The 22,106-nt window shown below is 42.5% G+C and overlaps 1 protein-coding gene across 1 annotated transcript in view; it reads right to left on the reverse strand.

Moving 5' to 3' along the window:
- The window catches only part of myo1d (myosin 1D), a 103,580-nt gene that overhangs the window by 14,380 nt on the left and 67,094 nt on the right, over window positions 1-22,106 (reverse strand). Inside the window, exon 21 of the mRNA XM_084342901.1 lies at window positions 16,055-16,209. Coding sequence (XP_084199027.1) covers window positions 16,055-16,209 — 155 coding nt within the window. The remainder of the gene's footprint in view (window positions 1-16,054; window positions 16,210-22,106) is intronic.

Consider the following 22,106-nt stretch of genomic DNA (forward strand, 5'->3'; position numbering starts at 1 on the left):
ATCAGCTATAAAACATGAAAAAAATCATATTTTCCAGCAGCGTTGTGCAGGGAAAAGAGGTTTTATTTTCAAATGTCACACCTTCTATTCACAGACTTGTCACTGAATTGGCCTATTGAAATGTTTTATTCTAACCGTAATAAAGAGCGCTTTGTACCTTGAACTAGTTGCTATGTCGGCCATGTTTCACAGTCTGAAAAGCACATAATGCGAAGGTTTTTTTGGAAATAGACAGCTTGGAGCGACTGAAGAAGTCAGACACTCCTTCAAGCTTTTGAGTCAATCTGTAGGGGTTTCTGCACTCCTTTGTGTTTTATCTGACGGAGACGTTTTACTACACGTTAGATCAAAGTCGCAGCTCGCTTTGTGCAGACAGCCCCGGGTCAGTAGATTTGATTTGCGTCGAGGCTGGACATTACATAAGGTGGGATAATTAACAGATGACCAGGGAGGGTACAGGGAGAAAAACAGAGGGAGGTGGAACAAAGGAGGGGTGGAGGTGTAATGAATGAGTGATGTGAAGGAAATTAAAGCATGTGAGTAAAAGGAGGACGAGATGAAGGGAAGCAGGAAAAAAGACGCCTGACCAAAAAGACGTTAAAGGTGGAGGAGATTAATGGCAAGGTGGGAAATGAAGAAGGAAGCAGGTACAGGAGGGATAGAGGGGCAGATCAAGGGAGGGAGGGAAAAGGAAAAGAGGAGGTGAGGGAGGGGAGGAGGGGAGGAGGGTGTGTGCTGAGCCTAATCATAATTGGCCTGACAGTGGGAGATGGCATGGTGCTGTTGCTGGGTGGAACATGTGTGTTTGGGGGGGTTGGGGGAGGGTAAACGCAGAGGTCACCGGAGAGATGGAGTCCATAAAATATCAAGGCTCCTACTGTATCATCGTAACTGTTCAGCACTTAACCGATGCTTTTATCCAAAGTGACACCGAGCCGGTCGACTACAGTGAGAGCGTAGATACATTCAGCTCCTGTGGGAACGCAGAGGCAGCTTTAAGTGGCCATGAGGAAATTAAATATAGCTCATCCATCCACATCCCTTCACATTTTGACTACTATACAGTGTATATATATAGTACAGTTTGTTTTTATTTCATTTTTCAGTTCGTTTCCTGAGCGGGGTTTGCTCATTTTAGTTCAGTTTTTACTGTTTATAAAGGTCCAGTATTAGTTTATTAAATTATAATATGGAGATATTTTCAGGGGCAAGATTTAAGCAGTTCAGAACAGGTATTGTGTATTTATTCAATTCATTCAAACCTTTATTTAAACTCGAGGGAACCACAGAGAGGTGAAGTCATGCCCCTTCTGGTGGACCACCATGGGACCTTGTTTCAGAAAAAAATATATGGTAGTGATGGTGAAAGATAAATATTTTCAGTTAGTTTTCTTCTATTGTTTTTGTTTTTTTGGTTAGTTTTAGTTAACTGTAATAACCTCAGAGTGCAGAATATAAAATATGCTTAAACTAAGGTGGTTAATCATGAGAATTATTAATCTAAGAGTACAAATAACTTATTTGCTTGATCATAAACCCCCCTGACGCCTGCTGGGCTCTGTACATACCATTTATAGACAGAGGATGTTTGAGTTTTACTGCAGCAGCTTTCCAACCGAACCCGACCACATATTTACACATCTTTGTGCCTCCTCCCGCAGTTTGTTTGAGTTGGACACGGGCCTGTTGTGCCCAACATAACAATAACCACACAATCGGATCCTACACAAAAAAATGGTGGTTACACTGCACGTAACAGACAAGACTACACTGGACTGAAAACAGAAAACAGTCCTGACCCATCTTACTAAAGCTTGACATCCGAGGAGCTGGAATCAGTGAAGTTTGGGCACTTTTATTTAAAAAATGACATAAACAGTTGATTGTCTGCGCTCTAATTGTGGTGCTGAAAATATGTATGTAAATATTCTGACCCAAACAGTTGCTGCAATAATTCAATATGCTGCAAATATATACATTTTTATACAAACACACAATATATTTTATGCCAAATAAAGTTGAAATTAAATGAAAACAAAAAAAGTAAACTGTTACAAAAATGATGAGGGCCTTATTTATGACATCAAAGCAAATTTGCGCCGAGCCTTTCATTCAATTTGCACTCGCAATCTGTTTGTAATTAGTGCGTGATTTACTAAGACAGAAACTAATCATGCAGTCAACAACTGGGACTGTGTTTAACTGCATTTTGCAGTAGAGGGGGAGCCTCAGAGGCAAAGTTCAGAGTTGCGATTCGTCTCGAGATCAACAAGCTAAAAAAATCACGATCCTGAAATAAACCCGCTCATTAATGAAGTATCAGCATTTCAAATAATCACTGAGGCTGCAATTAAAAAACGTCAGAGGCAGAGAATTTTTCCAAGCAAAACTGATCCTCGCAAATGAGTGTGAACTCGACTAAATCCAGCGACACTTTTATCTCTTCCCATTAGAACGTGTTTGAAATGAGGCTTAATAAATCTGTCCCCGAGTGCTGGATCTGTCGAAGGGTCAGAGCTCATTACAAGTGTGCAATTCTGTTCACGTGTTGCGTGAGATTGCGTGCGTTGCTGCAGCGCTGGAGGACGGAAGATGATACAAACAGATGTATGAGCAGTGTTCTGGTAACAAGCACACTGCTGTTTGATCTATTAAGTGTCAGAAAATGGAGATAAATGCTCATGGTCAGTTTTTCAGAGCCCCAGGAGATGTCTGCAAGTTGCATATTTATGTTAAATACTTTGAATTTTGCTTTTAATTCTCAGGAAAGACTGCAGAGTAAGTTGCCACTCTGCTGTGAATCTCTGGTAGTTTTCATTTATTCCACTATTTTTTGAGCGTGCCACTGCCCTGTGTTTGTCAGCCTCACAACGGTGAATGACGTTGGTGCAACACTCGAAATTGGCGACCCTTTCCTTTAAAAATTACCACAAGAAATGGGAATTCTTCTCTCCAGGGAGTCCTAAACTTGCTTGAAAATTTCTTTTAGTGCCAGAAACAGGTTGTGGCAACCAAAAAGAGGAAAAGTTGTCATAACATTGGGAGAAATACAGGAGAGTTGTGACCCCGGGAGGAAACCTGGGGCGGCGTATGAAAATGAGTCTCCTCTGGGAAAATCATCGGGGTTGACAAGTATGCATATTTGGATGAGATGGTGGAGCTGTGGAGGATATTCTGATTGGATCTGACTGAGAACCCGGTAGCGACTTGTCAATCACAAGGCTGCCACGCCCTAAAACATACCCTGCGTTATCATCTATTTTACTCTGATTAAGACCACAAGTTACAAAATGAACATCGTGCCGTATTGAAGAAGACTTGAAACTAGCGGTTGAGAAATGGGGTCATTTTCTCATAAGCTTACATGCAATCAGGCTTCTTCTTGCTACCAGTGAAGTTGCCCTCTGCTGGACAAAGGGCTCCACTCTTAGACCTGGAAGCTAAATCCATTTTTTTTATGTCATTGATGAAATTATATTATTTTTTAAGGTTTGAACATTGTTGGAAACAGTTGTGATGAAATGTAAGTACAAAAATAAACACATATATAACAACAATCTTGTCATTGTCAGACATTTTAATAAGGAATTGTTACATATTGTATCTTTAAAATAAACACAACTACCTAAACAGTTTAGTACAGGGCTGCTGGAGTCATTATTTCGGCACTAGTTCACCTTGAAGCTTTATATTTGACCCGTTCATCTGTTACTGAAGCTCGCTCCACTTCCTCTGCTTATGCCGCATTATAAAAAACACAACATGGTGCTATTAGTGGGGTTAAAACCTCTGCAACACTCTCCACTAAGTGTGTTTGCTCTTGTGTGTGTGAGGGTAAAAGAGATGGAGAGCAGAGAAAGGTTGCTTGGCAGTGATTCGGGGAGGGCTGCAGCGGAAAAAGTAGGTCAGACCCAAGTCTCACATCGACTCCTCTTTCATTCATGCACAAGCCCCTGATGCACGCTGTGCGTTTTTTTTTTTTCTCACACCTTTAATATTATCTCTGAAGTGTACTTACACAGTCAGCACGCACAAACACACACAAACACACACAAACACACACAAACACACACACGCTGGCCTGGCCACTCGCCATCCATCACTCCACCCAGCCGGCCTCCTCCCCCAGGCTGCAGCACAGTGCCAATGAGACGAGCAGGACTCCCCACTGGCCCACATAACAATGACTCTGAGTGTGTGTGTGTGTGTGTGTGTGTGTGTGTGTGTGTGCGCTGGTCTGCTTTATACATGTGAGAGAATTTGTGAACTTGCACGCAATTTTGACTTTGCAAATTGGAGGTTATATAACGACTATGCAGATAGATTTATCCTTGAAGACACTTTGGTGACTGCACAAAGTTTTCGGCTTTTGTCGAATCAACAATAGCTGTTTTTTGATGACAAACGATACTTTGACAGCTTGCTTTGAGAAATATGAACGCCTTTTTTTTCATTTAACAGAAGAAGTTTTTGTCGTGAAGGTGCACAAGAAGTTTGCCTGAGGAAAAATAGTCAGAATTTGATTTAAATCAGGAGTGATGTGAAGAAAGAAGGTGGAAAATAAGATTACAGACATTTGGTTCTTGCAAGTTTTTCTACATTTGATGCTCCGCTCACATTTGAGTTAATCACAACGTATAGAGGATTGATATCCTGCCCTAATTTCCTGTAAAGCTCTATAAGCTTGTGCTGATTCCTCTCCATCCTCTTTTATGTCCTCCATCTTTCTTCCTCTCTAATCTTTACATTCCTCTCACAGTCTATACTCTTTGGTTTTGTTTGCATGTGTCTCCGGCCCCTCTGTCTGTGGCACTGGTAGGGAGATGTGCCGTTATTATCTCCAGCCAGCAGGGTTATTAATGGATCGCATACGTATCAGACAAACATGGATCCAATGGTTGCCATGGGAACTGCATCCGCAGCGCCCCAGAAAGGATGGAGAGGGAGAGAGTGAGGGAGAGAGAGAGGGAGGAGAGGATGAGGAGAGAAGTGGAATGTGAAGTGAAAAACAAGAGGGGGGAGGGTGAGCAGCAGCAGCGGCGGCAGCAGTGGGGCGGGTGATTAATGGAGAAAGAGGAAATAGAGAAGGAGGGATGGAGGAGGAAGAGGAGAAGAGAGAAGCCCACTTCTATCAGTCTGAAACATTTGATTCAGCAGAAAGGGTGACCTTGGTGAGGAAGACAAAGGCAGCTTTGCTTTCTCTCTCTCTCTCTCTCTGTTTGTCTTATCACTTGTCTCTGCCACCGCCCTCTCTCATCCTCCCCTTTCTTAACGATGTTCGTGCCATCTCCAGATATAAGGAGAAAATGCACTTTGACACATTTATTTAACAAAACAATTTTTGTTCTTAAATATTCATCACTCTCTGGAGCTCAGCAACAGATATAATTCCTCCAGGAAGAAAAACAACATTAAGATGACAGCCTTTATTTCATTATAGGGGCATAACAGCGATTTTGCAGGTTTTAGCAAAACATGCAGGTTTGTTTTAGTAATGTGGATGTATTTTTACCACAATGCCAGGTAGGTAGGGATGTGCTGATCCAATACACAGGATCTAAATTTTTTTCTCTGTCAGTATCTTCAGATATTGTTGTGTTTCATCCTCAGTTACAATAATCCAGTCACAGTGGGTTGTATTATAGTTTTTTGTGAAGCAGAAGTCCCTGGCCGTTATGCTCTATGCAGATTTCAGTTGAGGATCCACAGGATCAGTGAGTCTGTATTGCAGACACTCTGACTTGAGGTATCAGAAGAGAAAATGTTGGATTGTTGTGTTCCAGGCAGGCAGCCATTGGTTTCCTTTAATTTCCATGGAAATAAATCACATTACCACTTAACATTTTGGCTTGAACACGCCTGAAATATGGACTTTCTGTAGCGCTTCTCCAGTCTAACGACCACTCAAAGTGCTTTACTACACTTGTCACATTCCCCCATTCACACACTGATGACAGAGGTTGCCATGTAAGATGCCACCTGCTCATCAGGAGCAATTTTAGGTTCAGTATCTTGCTCAAGGATGCTTCGACATGCTGGGAGCGTGGGTGCTGGGGAATCGAACCAGCAGCCTTCCGATTACTGGACGACCTGCTCTGCCCTCCTGAGCTACGGCCGCCCAAATAGCCAGATTTAGGAAGAAAGAATCCAGCCCACCTCCTCCATCGGCTGAATCACCTCACTTCCTCATAATTACTACACCCACTCGAGGTCTTCACCCAACAATAAACATAAATACGGGTCATACCGAGCTGATTGCACAGACGACGACAGGGAAATGCCTTTTGTAATGAACACAGTATTTACTTGACCACCAGACTTCTCTTACAAGCAATCTTGATCTGAGTCCAGACTTCAGTTGGCAGAGAGCACTTTAACCAGACCGGTTTATCTCACCCCGATATCAAGTTACTAATGAAATTAGCTTAAAATTAGAAGACGTTAGCTGAAAGCAGCTTAGCAAATCCTACGTTTTGTCAACCCACACATGAGAATTTAGCACTGATGTCGAACTGAATGGAAACCAATTGAGAAAATTTGCAATTGAGGAGCTAAAATGTGCAAAAACACCGGTATGGTCCTTTAAAATCTCAGAACATCATAACTTCGGGAGATGATGAAGCCTTACGCAGAGGAAGCACCTAAAACATCCGTGTTGACTGAACAGAAACTGAAGGTAAAAGACTGACAAAGCACACTGACGCCAACATGTCTGCACTGACACCATCTTATCTCTGCAGACTAATGTTCCCGATAGGCCGCCTAAAAACCTCGGATGACTCAGATTTGGTGTTTGTTTCTTCTTCACACCCGACACGTTCTATATTTCACCGCTTATTTTTCACGTGCTTCATTTTGCATCGTTTGCACTCTCTTCTTTCCACCTCTCTCATCATTCCTGACACGCTCTCAGCAACACTTTCTTTCTGTGTTTCCTCGTCTGTTCCTAAATCCACTTTTTTTTTTTTCTCCCTGAGCAGTCCGGCTTAGCGCTCCCCCCCCCTCCTAAAATCCCTTCTGCAGTGTCAGGAGCAGACAGGGGGGAGGCTAAACGCTCAGGTCTTCGGGGAGAGGGGGCACAAGCAAGGGCAGAAATGGAATATGACCACATCACTCTGACAGATCAATGGAGGGCTGTAGACTACCGCTGACTCATACTGTAGGATGGGTGAGGGTGGGGGTGAAGACGAAAGGAGAGAGAGAGGAAGGATGAGAGCCAGTGGGAGGGAGACAGGAAGGACAAAGGGTGGTGGTGGTGGAGGTTAGAGGAGAGTAAGACAGAGAAAGTATGAATGGATGTAGCCATGCTTGAAGACAGATACTGTGTGCAGGAGGTAAATCTATAAACATCTGTCACAGAGACAGATGTGGACAATTTACAGTGGTGGAAGGAGGGAGGAGGGCTGAGGAGGATGTCCTCTCACACACTGTAGGTCTAAAGCACCAGAATAAATCATCAAAAACGGCAACAAACGATTAAATATCACTTTATTTAATTAGCAATTAATCCTGTGGTTCCCAACCTGGATGTTGAGACCCTCCACAGGGTCACGTGATGACTGTGAGGGGTCGCAAGATTATTTCTGACGTATTAAAACACAAATACATTTATGAAAAAAGGGGGAATGTCTGCTACGCATAATTATTTTGTTTATTTTTCACAATTTTTGTAAAGATGACAATGTCTGTCTGCACCACTGGATGGATTTCCATGAAATTTAGCAAAGATTTTCATGTCCCACTCGAGATGAATTGTAAATAGTTTGGTGATTTATATTCAGCGCAATCATGAAATGTGTCCAGTTCTGCGGTTGAAGGCTGCAGCTAACGAACATTTTCATTGTCAACGATTAGTTCGGTCTATAAAACGGCGATCAGTGTTTCCAAAAGCCCGAGATGACGTCCTCAAATGTCTCTTTTTTTAATCAATGTCTCTTGTTTAACTCTCAACGGGTTACATAACGACAGTGTTAAATCCATTAAAAGAAGTACATGAGAGTGAGTGAGGAGAATCCATGCTGCTACTAGCAGAGCGGTGTGGAGGACGACACAGAGAATAACAGTCTGTGGAAAATCACACCGAAATAAATCGTCTGCTCCGCGACCTGACAGAGTGATGGTTTGAAGGCCGAGGTGATGGATCGACGTTCCTCACGCTACCGTGTTGGAAAGCCGCGTCACGAGCGTACGTAGTGACTGACGCCTACTAGTTACCACAGCGACCCACGCAGATGTGATGGTGAGTGACAGTCTGACTTCAGAAAAACAAGTCGGATTTGCCTGCAGCCTAATAATAGCCATAAAAGCTGAAAATATTCATATTTAAGAAGCTGTAATCGGACAAGTTCGACTTTTTTTCCAAAGTTATCGAAAATAATGCTAATTAATGTATTAATTGAAAAGTAAGTGATCAATGGTTCCAGTTCTACTTTGATTTATGACTTCATACCCGTAAATCTAATTACCTTCCCATCAGCCTTAGCCACTTAGCAAAAGTTAGCATGCTAACTTGCTACACTTAAAATCATACCTACTAAACATCTACATGTTAACATTGTCATTGCGAGCATATTAGTATGCTGATGCTAGCATTTAGCTCAAAGCACCACCCTGCTTACAGCCTCACAGCTGCTAACATGGCTGCAGACTCTCTTGTTTCCTGTAAAAAATAAAAATAGTTTTGCTCTTTAAGGCCTCACAACTCAGTCATACAAGCTGTGACGAGGAGCTGAGGCTTTGTATTAATGAAGGAAAAAAGTTGAGAGCCTCTAGACTATTCTGCTGACATTTCCTTCTTTTGTTGCGTCTATAAAATGTGAGAAAGTAGAGAAAAATAGTCCAAGGTAACACCTTCAAATGGCTTTTTATATCTGACCACCAGTCCAAATATATTCAGTTTCAATAATAAAAGAGTGAAAAGCAGCACATGCTCTCATTTGTAAAGCTGAAAAGCTCGAGGGATGTTTGGTATTTTTGTCTTGTCAAGGTCTTAAAAGATCACGGCTGGTTATTCAGCGTTAAAATGTTATTTGTAACGAAGGAAATGTGTTATTTAGTTATTCTTTGACAACATTTCTACTGTACAGCTGTTTGTAACTGGACAGAATTAAACATGTAATTATTTTGCCTTTTGTTGTTAAATGAGAAAGAAAATGTTTCTATGTTAAATGATTGTCCCAACTCTTTGACAAAAATGATAAATTTTCTGTCCATCGACGAATCAATCCATCATTTCATCGCTGAGACCATCAATGTGCTCGATGCACCAAAACGCACACAGGGGACAGCAGGCCGGGGTTAATAAAATCATGTCAATGGCGTCCATCACATACACACACACACACACACACACAGGCACACACACAATATCAATCTGCTGCTCAGGGTTTTTCATTAGTCACTGTGGACACTGACAGCGGTGGTAGCTGTCGATGGAGCCGAACCAAGCTGTTGCTACAGAAACAACCCGAAGTGCTTTTCTAAGAAACCAATTCCAGCTGCTTACACAACACAGAAACTACAATGACACGAAGACAGAGCAGATTACGTGAACCAGGGATTTACAAGACTCGGTCATGGGGCAACTTTGTCATTAGGTCGTGACTGACACAGAGAAAATGTGCCAAGAGGCTGCGAGCGACACGCTGTGCACGAAACGATCTCGACACGTTTAACGTCAAAACATGTTCCTGCCTATAAGTAACAAGAACATTTCTGCACTTAGTGTGATGCTGTGTTGTGTTTGAAGGAGCAAACATCTTTAAACTTCAGTTTATCACCTGTGATATTGGAGGATGTGGATGAATAATTCAACACCAGGTTTATTTTTACATTCAGAGCTCAGTGGGAAAAGTGTGAAGCGGAGTGCGAGTGTGTGATAACGGCGCTGACTGAGAGATAAACACTCAGAAATGTTTGAAAACTGAACAAGATGAAATAAAAATGATAAATAAAAGTAAAAATGCTTTTTCAGATTCAGCGTCGAGTCACAAGAGATTTGAAAATATTTTGCTACACCTCAGTAAAACACTTTACTAAGCAAGTCCAATACAGGGGTGCAGGTTAAACTTGTTGCTCAAGGGCACGTCAGTTGGCAGAGACTTTTATTTTTCCTGTTTGTCTTCAGTGTAGGGCTGGGCAATGTAGCACCAAAAGTAATTCTGTCTTTCTGCTGCACAGACAGTCCAGTTTTATGCAAGAGCCATCTTTCCTGCGATGAAATACATCTTTTACTTAGCATAACACCTTTAATGAGATGACCCCAGGTGTACTTGCTTTCATCAAGCACCTGAAACAAGCCCTATTCCTCATTCTCCTCATTATTTAACACATGATACTGTATATCATAGAGCATAAAAGCTGCGATTGTGTGAAGTGTACATCATAACACAACACTACATACACAAGGACATGGTCAATGGCAATGTTACAATGAGAGACCTATTCATCTGTTGCTTAACGGCGGCTGAAAAGACAGCAAAGTAGGAGTGATAATGATTATTAGTGAATGAAATCGGAGGCAGAAACACAGTGCAACAGCGATCCTTACATTTCTAAAGATCTTTGCACTCTTTGTATTTGTGCATTTATAACTGACTTGGCTCTAGACAGCTTTCCTTGTCTGTGTTCACATCGATAAAGCTGATTCTGATGCGAGCGAGTCACAAAAGTGGAGTCTGGCTAACGGCAAAAAGCCAAAACCAGGAGACGTCTTATTAAAACATGATAAAACTACGTATAAATCTGGGTTAATTGAGAATAACGACCGATCTCTAATCTAAAAAACTAGCTCAAAAAGTCTTATATTCTATCTATAGAGAAAGTAAAGTGATCAATAGGAGGGTGGAACATGTAGTGCGGCTGAACGTCTTATTGATTTTGCAGAGTTTGTGTGTGACAGATGCAGAGTGTCTGCTCTGCTATCCTGGCAGCGGATGGTGGGAGTACTGCAGTCGCTGCTGCGTGGGGTGCATGTCAACACACACCCACCCACACACACACACACACAGAGAGAGAGGGAGAGAGAGAGAGAGGGAGACGGAGAGAAGGGGGTGGCTCTGTCTCATCTAAATATAGGCCTCAACAGCAGCACAGTCTTAAATATTTCATTGCCTCCTCTCCAGAAATGAAGACGGGGGGAGCCGGGGGAGAAGACGGGGGAAGATTTGGAGAGAGAGACGAGGAAGCGGAGGGGGGGGCCGCAAGGGGTTCATCAGTACAAAGGGGATATAGTCAAAAATAGGAAACCGAAAAAAGGCATGAAAGAGGGAGGGGGGGGAGGAAGGATGGAGGGAGGAAGGGAGGAGGCATGGGAATCTAATCCCCCCCCTCCCATCCTTTTTATGCAAAATGAGAATGAAGTATTTCTGAATTTCTCGAGACAACTGGTGCGTCATGGCCGATAAGAGGGTTATCTTCTTATGGATGCGCTGCAGAAAAATCTCTGAATCACTTCAGCTTGAGACAACTTGGTGTGGTATTGATAAGTCTGCTCTTTAAAGAAATAAAAATAAAAAATTGAAATAAGTCAACCTTGACGAAAAAAGAAAAACCCCACTCCAGCCCTTCGAAATATCCAAAAATTCAGAATAACATGAAAGAAAACAGATTAACGCCGAGCAGATTTAGAAACTGTCATGAAAACTCAAGTATCCTGACACGAGCGATGACGGGAAGAGGGTTTTATTCCCAGCGGTGTGTCATTCTGCTTTGGCCTCGCTGTCATTTTGAGGAGGATAAAGTGATGCTTTGTTGCTGCTGTAAGCTGCCCTTCTCCCTGCTCGCCATTGTGCATATTGTGCAGTGTGCAGCATGTTGAAGGAGAGATAAAGGTTAAAGCCACGTCTGCGGGGAGGCTGCAGTGGTGGGGACGCTGCATGCAGAGGATCATACAGCGCCGACGCACAACCGTCGCATGCGGGCTGCCTCTCAGGAATCTCTCACACACATGCACGTCACAATGCAGCCAGAGGAAACGCACACACATATTTTGCGCATGCCGGTGTGCCCTTTGTTCTGTCAGTGTTTCGCAGTGATGGATGAGTCGGCATGCCGAGCACATGGAGGGTCATTACATGAGGCCCGGTGGAGGCCTTTTCTCAGCCCCGACACCTACAGAGAAACGAGCTCCACCGGGGAACGAGATACCGTCACAGAGTGAAAACGACTGAGCCAATACACACCTCCCCTACACACACACACACACATGCACTGAGATAAGCAGATTCAGAAACATCTGTCTGCACGCACACATGCTGTCTCTCTCACTCTCTCACGCACACACAGGCAATCATACACACAAAGAGAGACAAACATGAATACAAAAATCAATACGAGTGCCAGACTGTTGTGGAGGAGTCAATTCAATAATCAGTGAAATGAGCGACGCCGGTGATATAAAAACACGCTCCATCAAAAACAAACACAGCAGCGGAGGTTTAGAGCCATCACATCCTCTGAAATAGTCAAACATTAACACAAATTACCTTTTATTTTTAACCCATTGATTGGAAATCTTCCACAGCTCAATTAATGAGTTTACTTAAATACGAGATTGAGTGTTTCAATTTGGTGATGAAATTCTCTTTTTCCCTTTTACACACACTCGTAGACACCAGCCACCTAAATACATCTAAAATCCATGACATTAACAAAAATCTGGCAATGTTAAAGAAAGTCAGAAAATCAATTCCTGGATCTGAACCAACAGTTAAATGGGTGTATTCTGGGCTCAGACCCATCCTCCATCCAAGTTTCGTGTAAATCCGTTCAGTAGTTTTTGGGTAATCCTGCTGACAATCAAAAAACAGACACAACCAAAAACATAACCTATTTGGCGAAGGTAATCATGGACCACAAACTTGGAAGTATCAGCTGTGATGTCACTTTGGATTTGGGCTTTAATGAGTGATTGTTCCTGGAGCCAGAAAATCTCAAATTTGGCAAAGATGGCCTCGAGCTGTTGAGGAACAAGACTGAACCTGTCCGTCTCTGATATATATCTTTTTTTAGCCACGTTAGCGGCGTAGCTTTGGATGGCAATGGTGATCCTTCAGATGGGCGGTCTGTCTAAAGATCCACTGACTTTGCTTCTAGTGTTACCAACAGGTCTACATTTTGATTTGTTCAATTTCTAATGACCCAAAAACGCAAAATCACCCATCTGGTTTGTGGACTACTGTTTTGAACCAAACAGTTTGGCACCACAGCCGTCGCCATCTTGGTTTTCTAGAGACAGAAGTGACCACAACTGGACAAAAGGGTGGAACTAGGGACGATAACCTGATTGAAAACCAGAGGACACGCCGCGTTAGCATCTTGTTAATCACAAGGTAGCCACGCCCTATAGCACTCCCTGCCTTATCAGCTATTTCACTCTGAATGGGACCATCATTTACAAAATGAACATCAAACTGTGTTAAAGACGACTTGAAACTAGAGATTGAGACCATAAACTCATCAGGAAACTATTTACAGAGGTAATGAATCAAATGAGAAGTAGGGTCATTTTTTCATAAGCTTACATCTAGTCTGACTTCTCTTTGCAACCAGTGGAGTCGCACCCCGTTTCTCACCAGCTTCACCTGCACTTTGTGTTTACTGCCGCGTAGCAAATGTTAGCATGTTAACTAGGGCGGTGAGCACGGTAAACATCAGCATTAGCATGTTTGCATTTAGCTCACTGAGACTAGAGGCTGCTGGCATGGCTGCAGACTCTAAAGCCTGTTAACGACAATGTATTTTTAAAGACTACAGATCCAACAAATGACAAAAGTCTAGACGAGCTGTTGAGAATTTCCTCAGCCACTTGAACATACTTGTCAGAGCACACAGCAGCGCAGTCAAAAGGTCTAAATAAAACTACTTAATAACCACAGTACAAATCAGTTAGAGAAACACGAGGAGGGGAAGAAGGCCAACAACGTTTACAGCAGCACAGACAGACTTAATGACAAATCCAATTCAAAGAGCAAATAAAGCGCAGCGGGTTGAAGTGGGGACAAAAGGTCCAGTTAGTACACAAACTTTTTCTGTGTGCAGTCAAATGAAGAAGTAGAAATAAAAGAGAAATCAACAACTGTTAGTGACAACAAACATGACCCTGAAGGACGAATACAGGACGTGAAGTACTTCAGCTTTTATACGTCTCCTTTTCTGATATCTCAATTGCATTTTGTGCTCTTTTTTAATTGCTTTCATTTATTTTTCTGTGTGAGAGTCATCTTCTCCTAGGATTAAAAAAACCTGATGAAATTGGAGCGAGTGGATGAATTAAATCACTTTATTTTGCACACTTGTTGCTGGAGCTGCTTTGTTTAAATTGTTCTGGGGGAGGCTGTCGGATGACAAAAACACAAGGAGTCAAGTGGTGTCCCTGCTAATGTGTAGCTTAACCTTTCGGGAGCTGCTTGTGATAAGGAGACAGTTACCATAACACAATTAATAGCATGGGACAGCATCTTAATTTGTTATATAAGAGAAAACCCTTTGATTTGAACCGCTACATAATGAAACGTACAACTCAAAGCGTAAACTGAGGACGACCTGAGGTCAGTTTGGTGCGACAGGAAGCCAGTGGGTGCTTGATTTTGTTGACGCTAAGAGAGAAAGACAAGCAGACCTAATGCAGCTGGAGTCACCTCATGTGAACTGAATGAAATAAATAAACTCGGCTCAGGGAAGAGGCGTTTTAATACCCTCTCCACAAGTTTTACCTTGTCCTAACAACAGAACAAAACAGGATATTCTGGGCGAAATATTCTGATTGCCCAGTTCGTAAACAAAGTACTTCAGTATATGTATTAGAAACGTGCACGTGAATGAATTCAATAGGTTGATATCTGTAGCTGTTCTTCAGCTCCTCAATGTGATAAAAGGTATAAAGTGCGGTATGAAAGGAGACAGGCCTGATGTGAACCTCACAGACTGCAGGATTCAAGGATTTCGTGTCTTTCTCTCCGCCTCTGAGGCCTGAAACAAAATTAATGCCGGCCTCCACAGTATTATGTCCTGAAGAGGGCTTTGTTTAACTGAACATTATGGTTCATGTTAGGACAGCTGTAACTATGAACTCCATCTGCCCTGTAATCCTCCTGCCACAGGGTCACACCGGTCAATGCGGCACATCTGGACAGATGCTACTAGATTTGACACAGTGTTTCAGAAATTCAACAATCGTTTTCTAACTTCACAAAAATGAAAAGAATGAGGTGGCTTCTGCGCTCACCTCAAGCAGAGGTTATTTTAGTCAGCAAACTACTGTATAGTCATGTTTTTAGAAATGACAGCTCACCCCCAAATAAACCAGAAAAGTAAGGCCTTTGCACAAAAATCTGTTATTTTCATATCTCAAAAAAAATGAGTTTCCAGCAGTGAACATGATTTTGTGGTGCTCTCACTTCCCCAACAAAGAAAAAAGAAAATACTTGGCCCAACACAAGGGCGAGGGGAGTTTCACCTGCTGATGAAGGAGCAGCAGGTGTGTCCTGATTGCTTCCTGGTGGCATTTCAGGATGCCAGTGGTCCACTTTGATACACTGCACTGAACCACACATTATTTCTGCAAACCAGCTGATCCTGAAAATCTGCTGGCAGTATGTCTAAACTAGGGACACACACACACACACACACCATATACACATCACTTCAGGCAAAGATGCAGAAAAACACAGAAAATCAAACCTGTTGGTGTTGTTTTTACTCAAGTACGACTTTTAGGCACTTTTTACAACTCTGCTCTTGTATATAATGGAACTAGATGGGACCTTAGCTTTCTAAGCTAACTAAGCTAGCTAATGTTACAGCTCAGCCTGGGAGGACGCCATTAATGTTTACATCCTAAGCTGTCAGGAGAACGAGCATCTCGTCCATGAGCAGGTGCTTCCTCCCGCGCAGTGATACGGAGGGAAAATAGTTCCAACATGAAACTGCTCACAACACGGTCTGTGGATTATCTTGTGTAACCAGGTCACGATTTCAAGGCGAGGCAAATCAAAGTAGATAAATTCAGCGTCCACCACCACTTGTTGCCCCATTGCCTCCCCCCGTCACTCACCTCTTGAAGTGGCTGAGTAAGGTGCCAACCAGCTCCCCGATGCGGCTCTCATTGGCAGGCACCATGCCCTGCAGGCACACCACGAGGTCCCTGCTGTCCTTGGTGTGGAACACAACCAGCTGGTCCTTCCCGGGGGACACGCTCACTCCAGTCACCTGGGACGGCGCCAGAAATAGAGAGATAGAGAGAGAGAGAGAGAGGACGCAGGATTAAACACAGATAAACATGTACACAGAGAAAAACAAACATGCGAAAAGGCAGGAATGCGTGTTGAGAAACGTATCACGCAACCATCTGTACTGTAGATGAACACAAATACAGCTGATGCAGACACAGATGCATATCAGAGGTGTGAGCTGGGGCGTCCCAGAGGAGGTGAATTCACCGGGGTCGACAATTCATCATGTTTACCTTCGACAGGAAGTAAAGAGAGGAGACCTGGGGTTCGCTTATTCAGCACATCCTTTGCTTTAGTGGGAAAAGACAAAGGCACTGCTTATGTTATTTTGATCTCAGTAATTAGGACATCTTATTCAATGAACCGTTAAAAATACTTCCGTGTGGCTCAACGGACAAAGTGCTTGTGCTCGTATTGCAGCCACAAATACTTCAACTATCTGATCTGATGGCTTCATCAGTGAGAATACATCCCACATTTGCTAATAGGCCTAATGATAATGAGGACAGTGTGACACAGTGATGAGTATTTAGCTGCTTCAGTTTCTGGGTCCTGGTATCCTGCGTGATGTCTCACTGTCACACTGGCGAAAGCCAGACAGACAATGTATGGATTAAGCGCGAAGTAAGCCCTGAATTTTAGACTCAGGGCACATAACTGCTAGATTAGTCGGCGTTTGATGTGCAGACAAAAAGGGAGAAAGACTCTGCAGACTTTCTATGAATGGAAAGTAAGAGAAAAGAAAAAAGGACATTTGGAGGAAGATGTGGAATATTTCTCTGTTCCTGTTTCTTTGTTCTGCAGCAAAGTCTAGTCTCAAGACTACAGTTTCTGCTCCAACATGTAAAATACTACTTTAATAATATCAACATTGACCACGTTAGAGTAGGAAAGCCAACTGTGGACAGCCAACTAAATCATTGTGCATGCCAGAAATCCAAAACAGACTGTTGGTTAAATAAATGCATTTACTGGGACACTTGTGAGTATTTTTCATAAACTGTCATGGAGGCAAAGTTGCAGTGTTATTGGCTCAAGTTTCACAACAAACATTGAAATGCAAAGAGCCGAATCACAGAGTGTGAAACACAAAATCGCCTGCTCGGTTCTCAGAGTGCTGGCAACTAATACCACTAGAGTTTCAACACTTATCACTAAACATACAGTCACTCCATCATCTCAACATGTGTTTGGAAAACATAATTGCTAATCACTTCACCACCTCTACAATACAGTTATTTTCCATTTGAGTGCTCTCTTTATTTGTGATGATTAAATATACAAGTTAAAATATCTAATGTTCGGTTTCTTTGATAAAAAGCCCAACCATTACTGGACGAGTGGCAGTGACGCAGATACTGATATCTATATTATATTTTTAAGTGCTATTGATATATCTGCTGATATTCTTATAGAGAATATAAACATAAACACGCATTTTTTGCAATGAGGAACAACAATAAACGTATCAGCCGATGATTACTGGTCATGCTTTAATCTGCAGAGCCGAGTCAGACAGTCACGCCGATAACGTATGTTTAATCGAAAATACTGTATAAAACATATTTAATGTTGTTTTAATTCATGCTTTGAGAAAATCACCGTTGCACATTCTGTTTTGAGGTAAATTAGTTATTGATTGACGGCATGGGATGGACTGGGCGGTGAAAAATCGAAACAATCCCGAAACAACATCTTCAAACCATCCCAGTATAAAAGCCTGAATGAAATGCTTTAGGATATAGCCGTTTTTAGAGCTTTTCACATTTAAACTGAGCCAAAACTGTAAAAAAAACAGGCTAATATCTGGTGTCTATTGGCATATGGGATCTCTCCCACTCAAGGCTTAAATCAGCACTTGCAGTAACGATTTATTGATCAGCATCCCGAAGGCCCAATCGAATTTTTTCCACTCAGAGCCCCTGAACGTCAAACCAACGCAGAGCAGCCGGGCTAAAAGGGGAATCCCAGCTTTTGTGGTCGGGTTGTTTTGCTTTACAGGTCTTCAGTGAGGAAACAACAGGAAGAAACCGATATCTTCACAGGTAAACACCTCTCAGGAGGGAAAAAAGGAGCTCATTAACTCTCCTTTATCCTCTTTCTACTCTTATCTCTCTTCCTTTTAGCGTAGCTTTCCCCTTGTCTTCTTTGTTACTCCCTCTCTCAGGTTTCCAGCCATTTATTTCCCTCTTAATTTGTCTTTTTCGAAGCTGAACGGAGGCTTGTTGAGGAAAAACGGCCACAGGGCAGCCAGTCAGGTAACATTAATATCCACTCAGCAGACTGCTGCACTGCTTGGACAGATTCTCCATCAGGAGGGGGGACAGGATGCCACCGGCGGCTAAAACCACCAGCTAGCTTATTTAGCTCCAACATGACTCCAGAAACAAACACTTCACATAATCACCGTGAATTAAAGCCTGAAGCCATGCCTCTCCGTCTAGCAATGCACCCGCAGTTAATTACATGGAGCCGATTACATTTACATTTATATTAAAGGCTTAATTGATTGGAACGACAGTCAGTGTTTCTAATGAGCTGGCTAATGATACATTCTGATTCGCTTCCTTGTCTAATTTTTTGTCTTGATTTACCCCGAGTACGAGATCTGTTAGAGGCATTTATCTGCGCAGCCATCTGTTCGAGTGTTTGTCTAGTCGACCCAAACAAATCCGACAAAAACTTGAGGGCGATGATACATTTCAGTCCAACTTATACGCGTTAATTTTCTCGTAATGATCCGGCTCATTGTAACACTTAGCGAGACGGGACTAATAAATTCTTGGATGCAATCTGTGAATACGTCAAGATATCAATTGTTGAAGCTTCTCAATTGAGAAGATTTTTGTTTTTCTTTGTTTTATGTGAGAATAAAGTGAATGTCTTCAAATAGCAATTTTCGAGGCATCACCTTGAGCTTCAGAAAAATTTTGATGGCCATTTTCCCTACTTTCTGACATCTTAAGATAGATTTTATGTTTCGAGAAGATAATCAGTGAGTTGCAGCCGAGTAGGAGTAGGCGATCTGACCATTTTAGATCGGGATCTATCTTGACAGCGTCCACAATCTACTTTAAGGTGATCACATCATTAAGTATCCTCTTACTTCTGTTTTCTAAACTCAACTTAACCTCGCTGACTAGCAAATCTGCACCAAGATGGCTAAACTGACTGAATTACTACACGAGGCTCTTCCTTAGGTGATGTCTTGTAAACAATCCACCTTGAGTTACAGCTAGCAGCATGTAAAATAACTATCTCTAATGCAATATTGTGTTTTAATGGCGCAAATGTAGATGATCAAGTCAAGTCAAATTGAATTGATGGGTTGTTTTAACTCAACACAAGTTGGAAAGAATCCTCCGAAAACATTTCCAATGACTCCAAAAATCCAAATTAATTGAGAAAAGACAGATGAAATCATTTCTAAAAGTTAGAAAATGTTTTATCTGATGAAATATTCTGCTTTAATCCATATTTGTTTGGGTTTAGCCGTCCAAAACAACATTTTCACTGCGGTCAAAAAGCGGTTCGCTCTCCAGTTTTGCCGCACACAAAGGGAGGCTCATCAACTCATTTTAATCTGATGAAACACTTTATTCAATTTGAGGCCCTTATTAAAGAGTCATGACGTCATAGAATATGATGAAAGACACCGACATTCAAAGCGTCTTACGAAAACCTCAATAAAAACTTTGAATGTTATATAAAGGAGGTTTGGTGCAGCCCTGATGATTACATTATCATTTCACAGATTGAGCGTGCAGTCTCAAGCCTAAACTGTTTTTTCGTCCATGTGTCCCACCCTTACGTAAATGCTGTGTGCTTTTCCTCTTTTTCATTCTTTAACATTACTAAAGATGTTTGAGAATATTTGGCTGCAGGACTGTTTGTTACTATTTGTCCCAGGAGAACGGCACAAACTCTGAAGGTCAACTTCTTTTCTGATGTCTGGTTCGGGTTTAGAAACGCCTCGTTCCCAAACAGTAACACCAGCGAGTCCCTTTTGATAAAAGCACTCATGGACAAACTCCAGTACAGGCAGGAACACAATGCTTTTTTTGTCAAGTGCTCTCGGGCCTGATCCACTCTGCTCTGCGGTTGTCATGAGGACATTATTTTGAACAGCAGGTTCTCCCAGTGTATCCTCATGGGAGCAACTTATTGGTTATATAATACGTCTCACAGCAAGTCCTGTAAATATAGAAGTAAGGGGGGGGAGAAAAAAAGCAGCGAGCGCGCAGGGTGGGGCCTCTGTGATTAAGTGATTATAATATGATGAGCTAAGCTTTGCAGCCATTCATGTTGTGAGGCTATGAGGGCAAACAGTGAGCCAGACAGGGGATGTTTACGGGGCAAAAAACAGTGAAGTTGACCCCGTGATATATGAATTTATTATTACAATTTGTGCTTCATGTATACGATGTAAGTAGAGCTGCATAATTTAAGAGTTCCTTACAACAGACACCTCTTTTGTTAAACATATTGTTGCACATGCGCCCCATTTTTTCAAATCTATATGATCACACACTGCAGCTGTGGGTGGTGGTAGGCTGAGAACAAACAGACTGGAGTGAAGGGATCAACGGGTGAATGAAGAATAAAAAAAAAAGAAAAAGAAACAAGGCGAGAAAGAACGCGAGGAAGACGAGAGCCGCAGGGATCACAAACAAGCCTCGCTGGGAGAAGAGCGCACATACAGGAGAGCGATTTGTGCACATGCCTGAACGACACCAGACATCAGCTGATCTGCCCTGCCGCTCGGTATCCATGACAACACTGTCTCCTGGGAAGTTGGCATGACAACAACGGGAAGAGAGAAGCGGCAGCAGCGAGAGGAGAGAGAGAGGAGGGGGAGGAGGAGGGGGGGGGGGAAAGGAAATGTGAATAGGGAAGAAAAGATGGCGAGCAGCAGCGAGATGAGTCACTGATGCAGAATGGACGTTTCACCGTATTTGTTTTTTATGCAACGAGAAATACAGCGTGATGATGTCACTTTTGCTGCACTGGCATTAGTTGGTGTCTAAATCCTTTGGCGGACAGTCGTTGGCTCCTCGCTGTAGCACCGGCCATCTATCAGCCCGGGCCGTTCCACCTTTAGCTGCCCTGCAAGAGCAGCAGTAAATACACCGTGTAGGGCAGCCAAGGGGGATGCTACGCCGTTAGCCTATCAGTGCTAATCAACAATGAGCTAACTGCTCTCCCCCTCTGTTTGACCTTCCCCGATCGATAGCCTCGCGTCACGCTACCGTGGCTCCGAGACTTACAGAACATCTCTATCTCTGCCTCCTCGCCCCTCTCGCTTTCCGTCTCTCTACGCTTCTTCTCAGCCGCCTCCTTTGCACCTTTTTAACTCTCCCACTCAGGTTGACATTTACGTTGTTGAATAAGGCCCCGTGTTACGGCTACAGAAGGGCAGCGGTTATAATCAGTGATGTGGAGGTGACGGAAAAGGTGAATGAACCTCTCTGACAGCCATGTTTATGAGCTAAAACACATTATAAGTCTCAAGTCGTTATTTTTGATCTTTTAACACCACTTTCTGCAGCTAGACTCTGTGGGTCTGGCAATCAACTGCTGTTAAGTGAAAAGGATGCTTATATTCTTTATTTCTCTTACGGTGAACAAAAAAACGAGACCAAAAACAATAATACTTGTCTCCTGTATTGAAAATGAAACAATATATTTGTGTGTTTTTAAAGGTGATGAGTTTAATACACATGAGGGATGAAAAATATCCGATATTCTGGCTGATTACCATGAATGCACTTATATCTTTTCCACCTTTAATTGCAGATAACATCAAGTCTCTCCTGCTACGAGATGAATATATTATTATGCCCACTCTTGGAGTGCAGAGAATTAAAGCTTCAT

This window comes from Pagrus pagrus (assembly GCF_965226575.1).
Source record: "Pagrus pagrus genome assembly, chromosome: 21".
NCBI lineage: Eukaryota > Metazoa > Chordata > Actinopteri > Spariformes > Sparidae > Pagrus > Pagrus pagrus.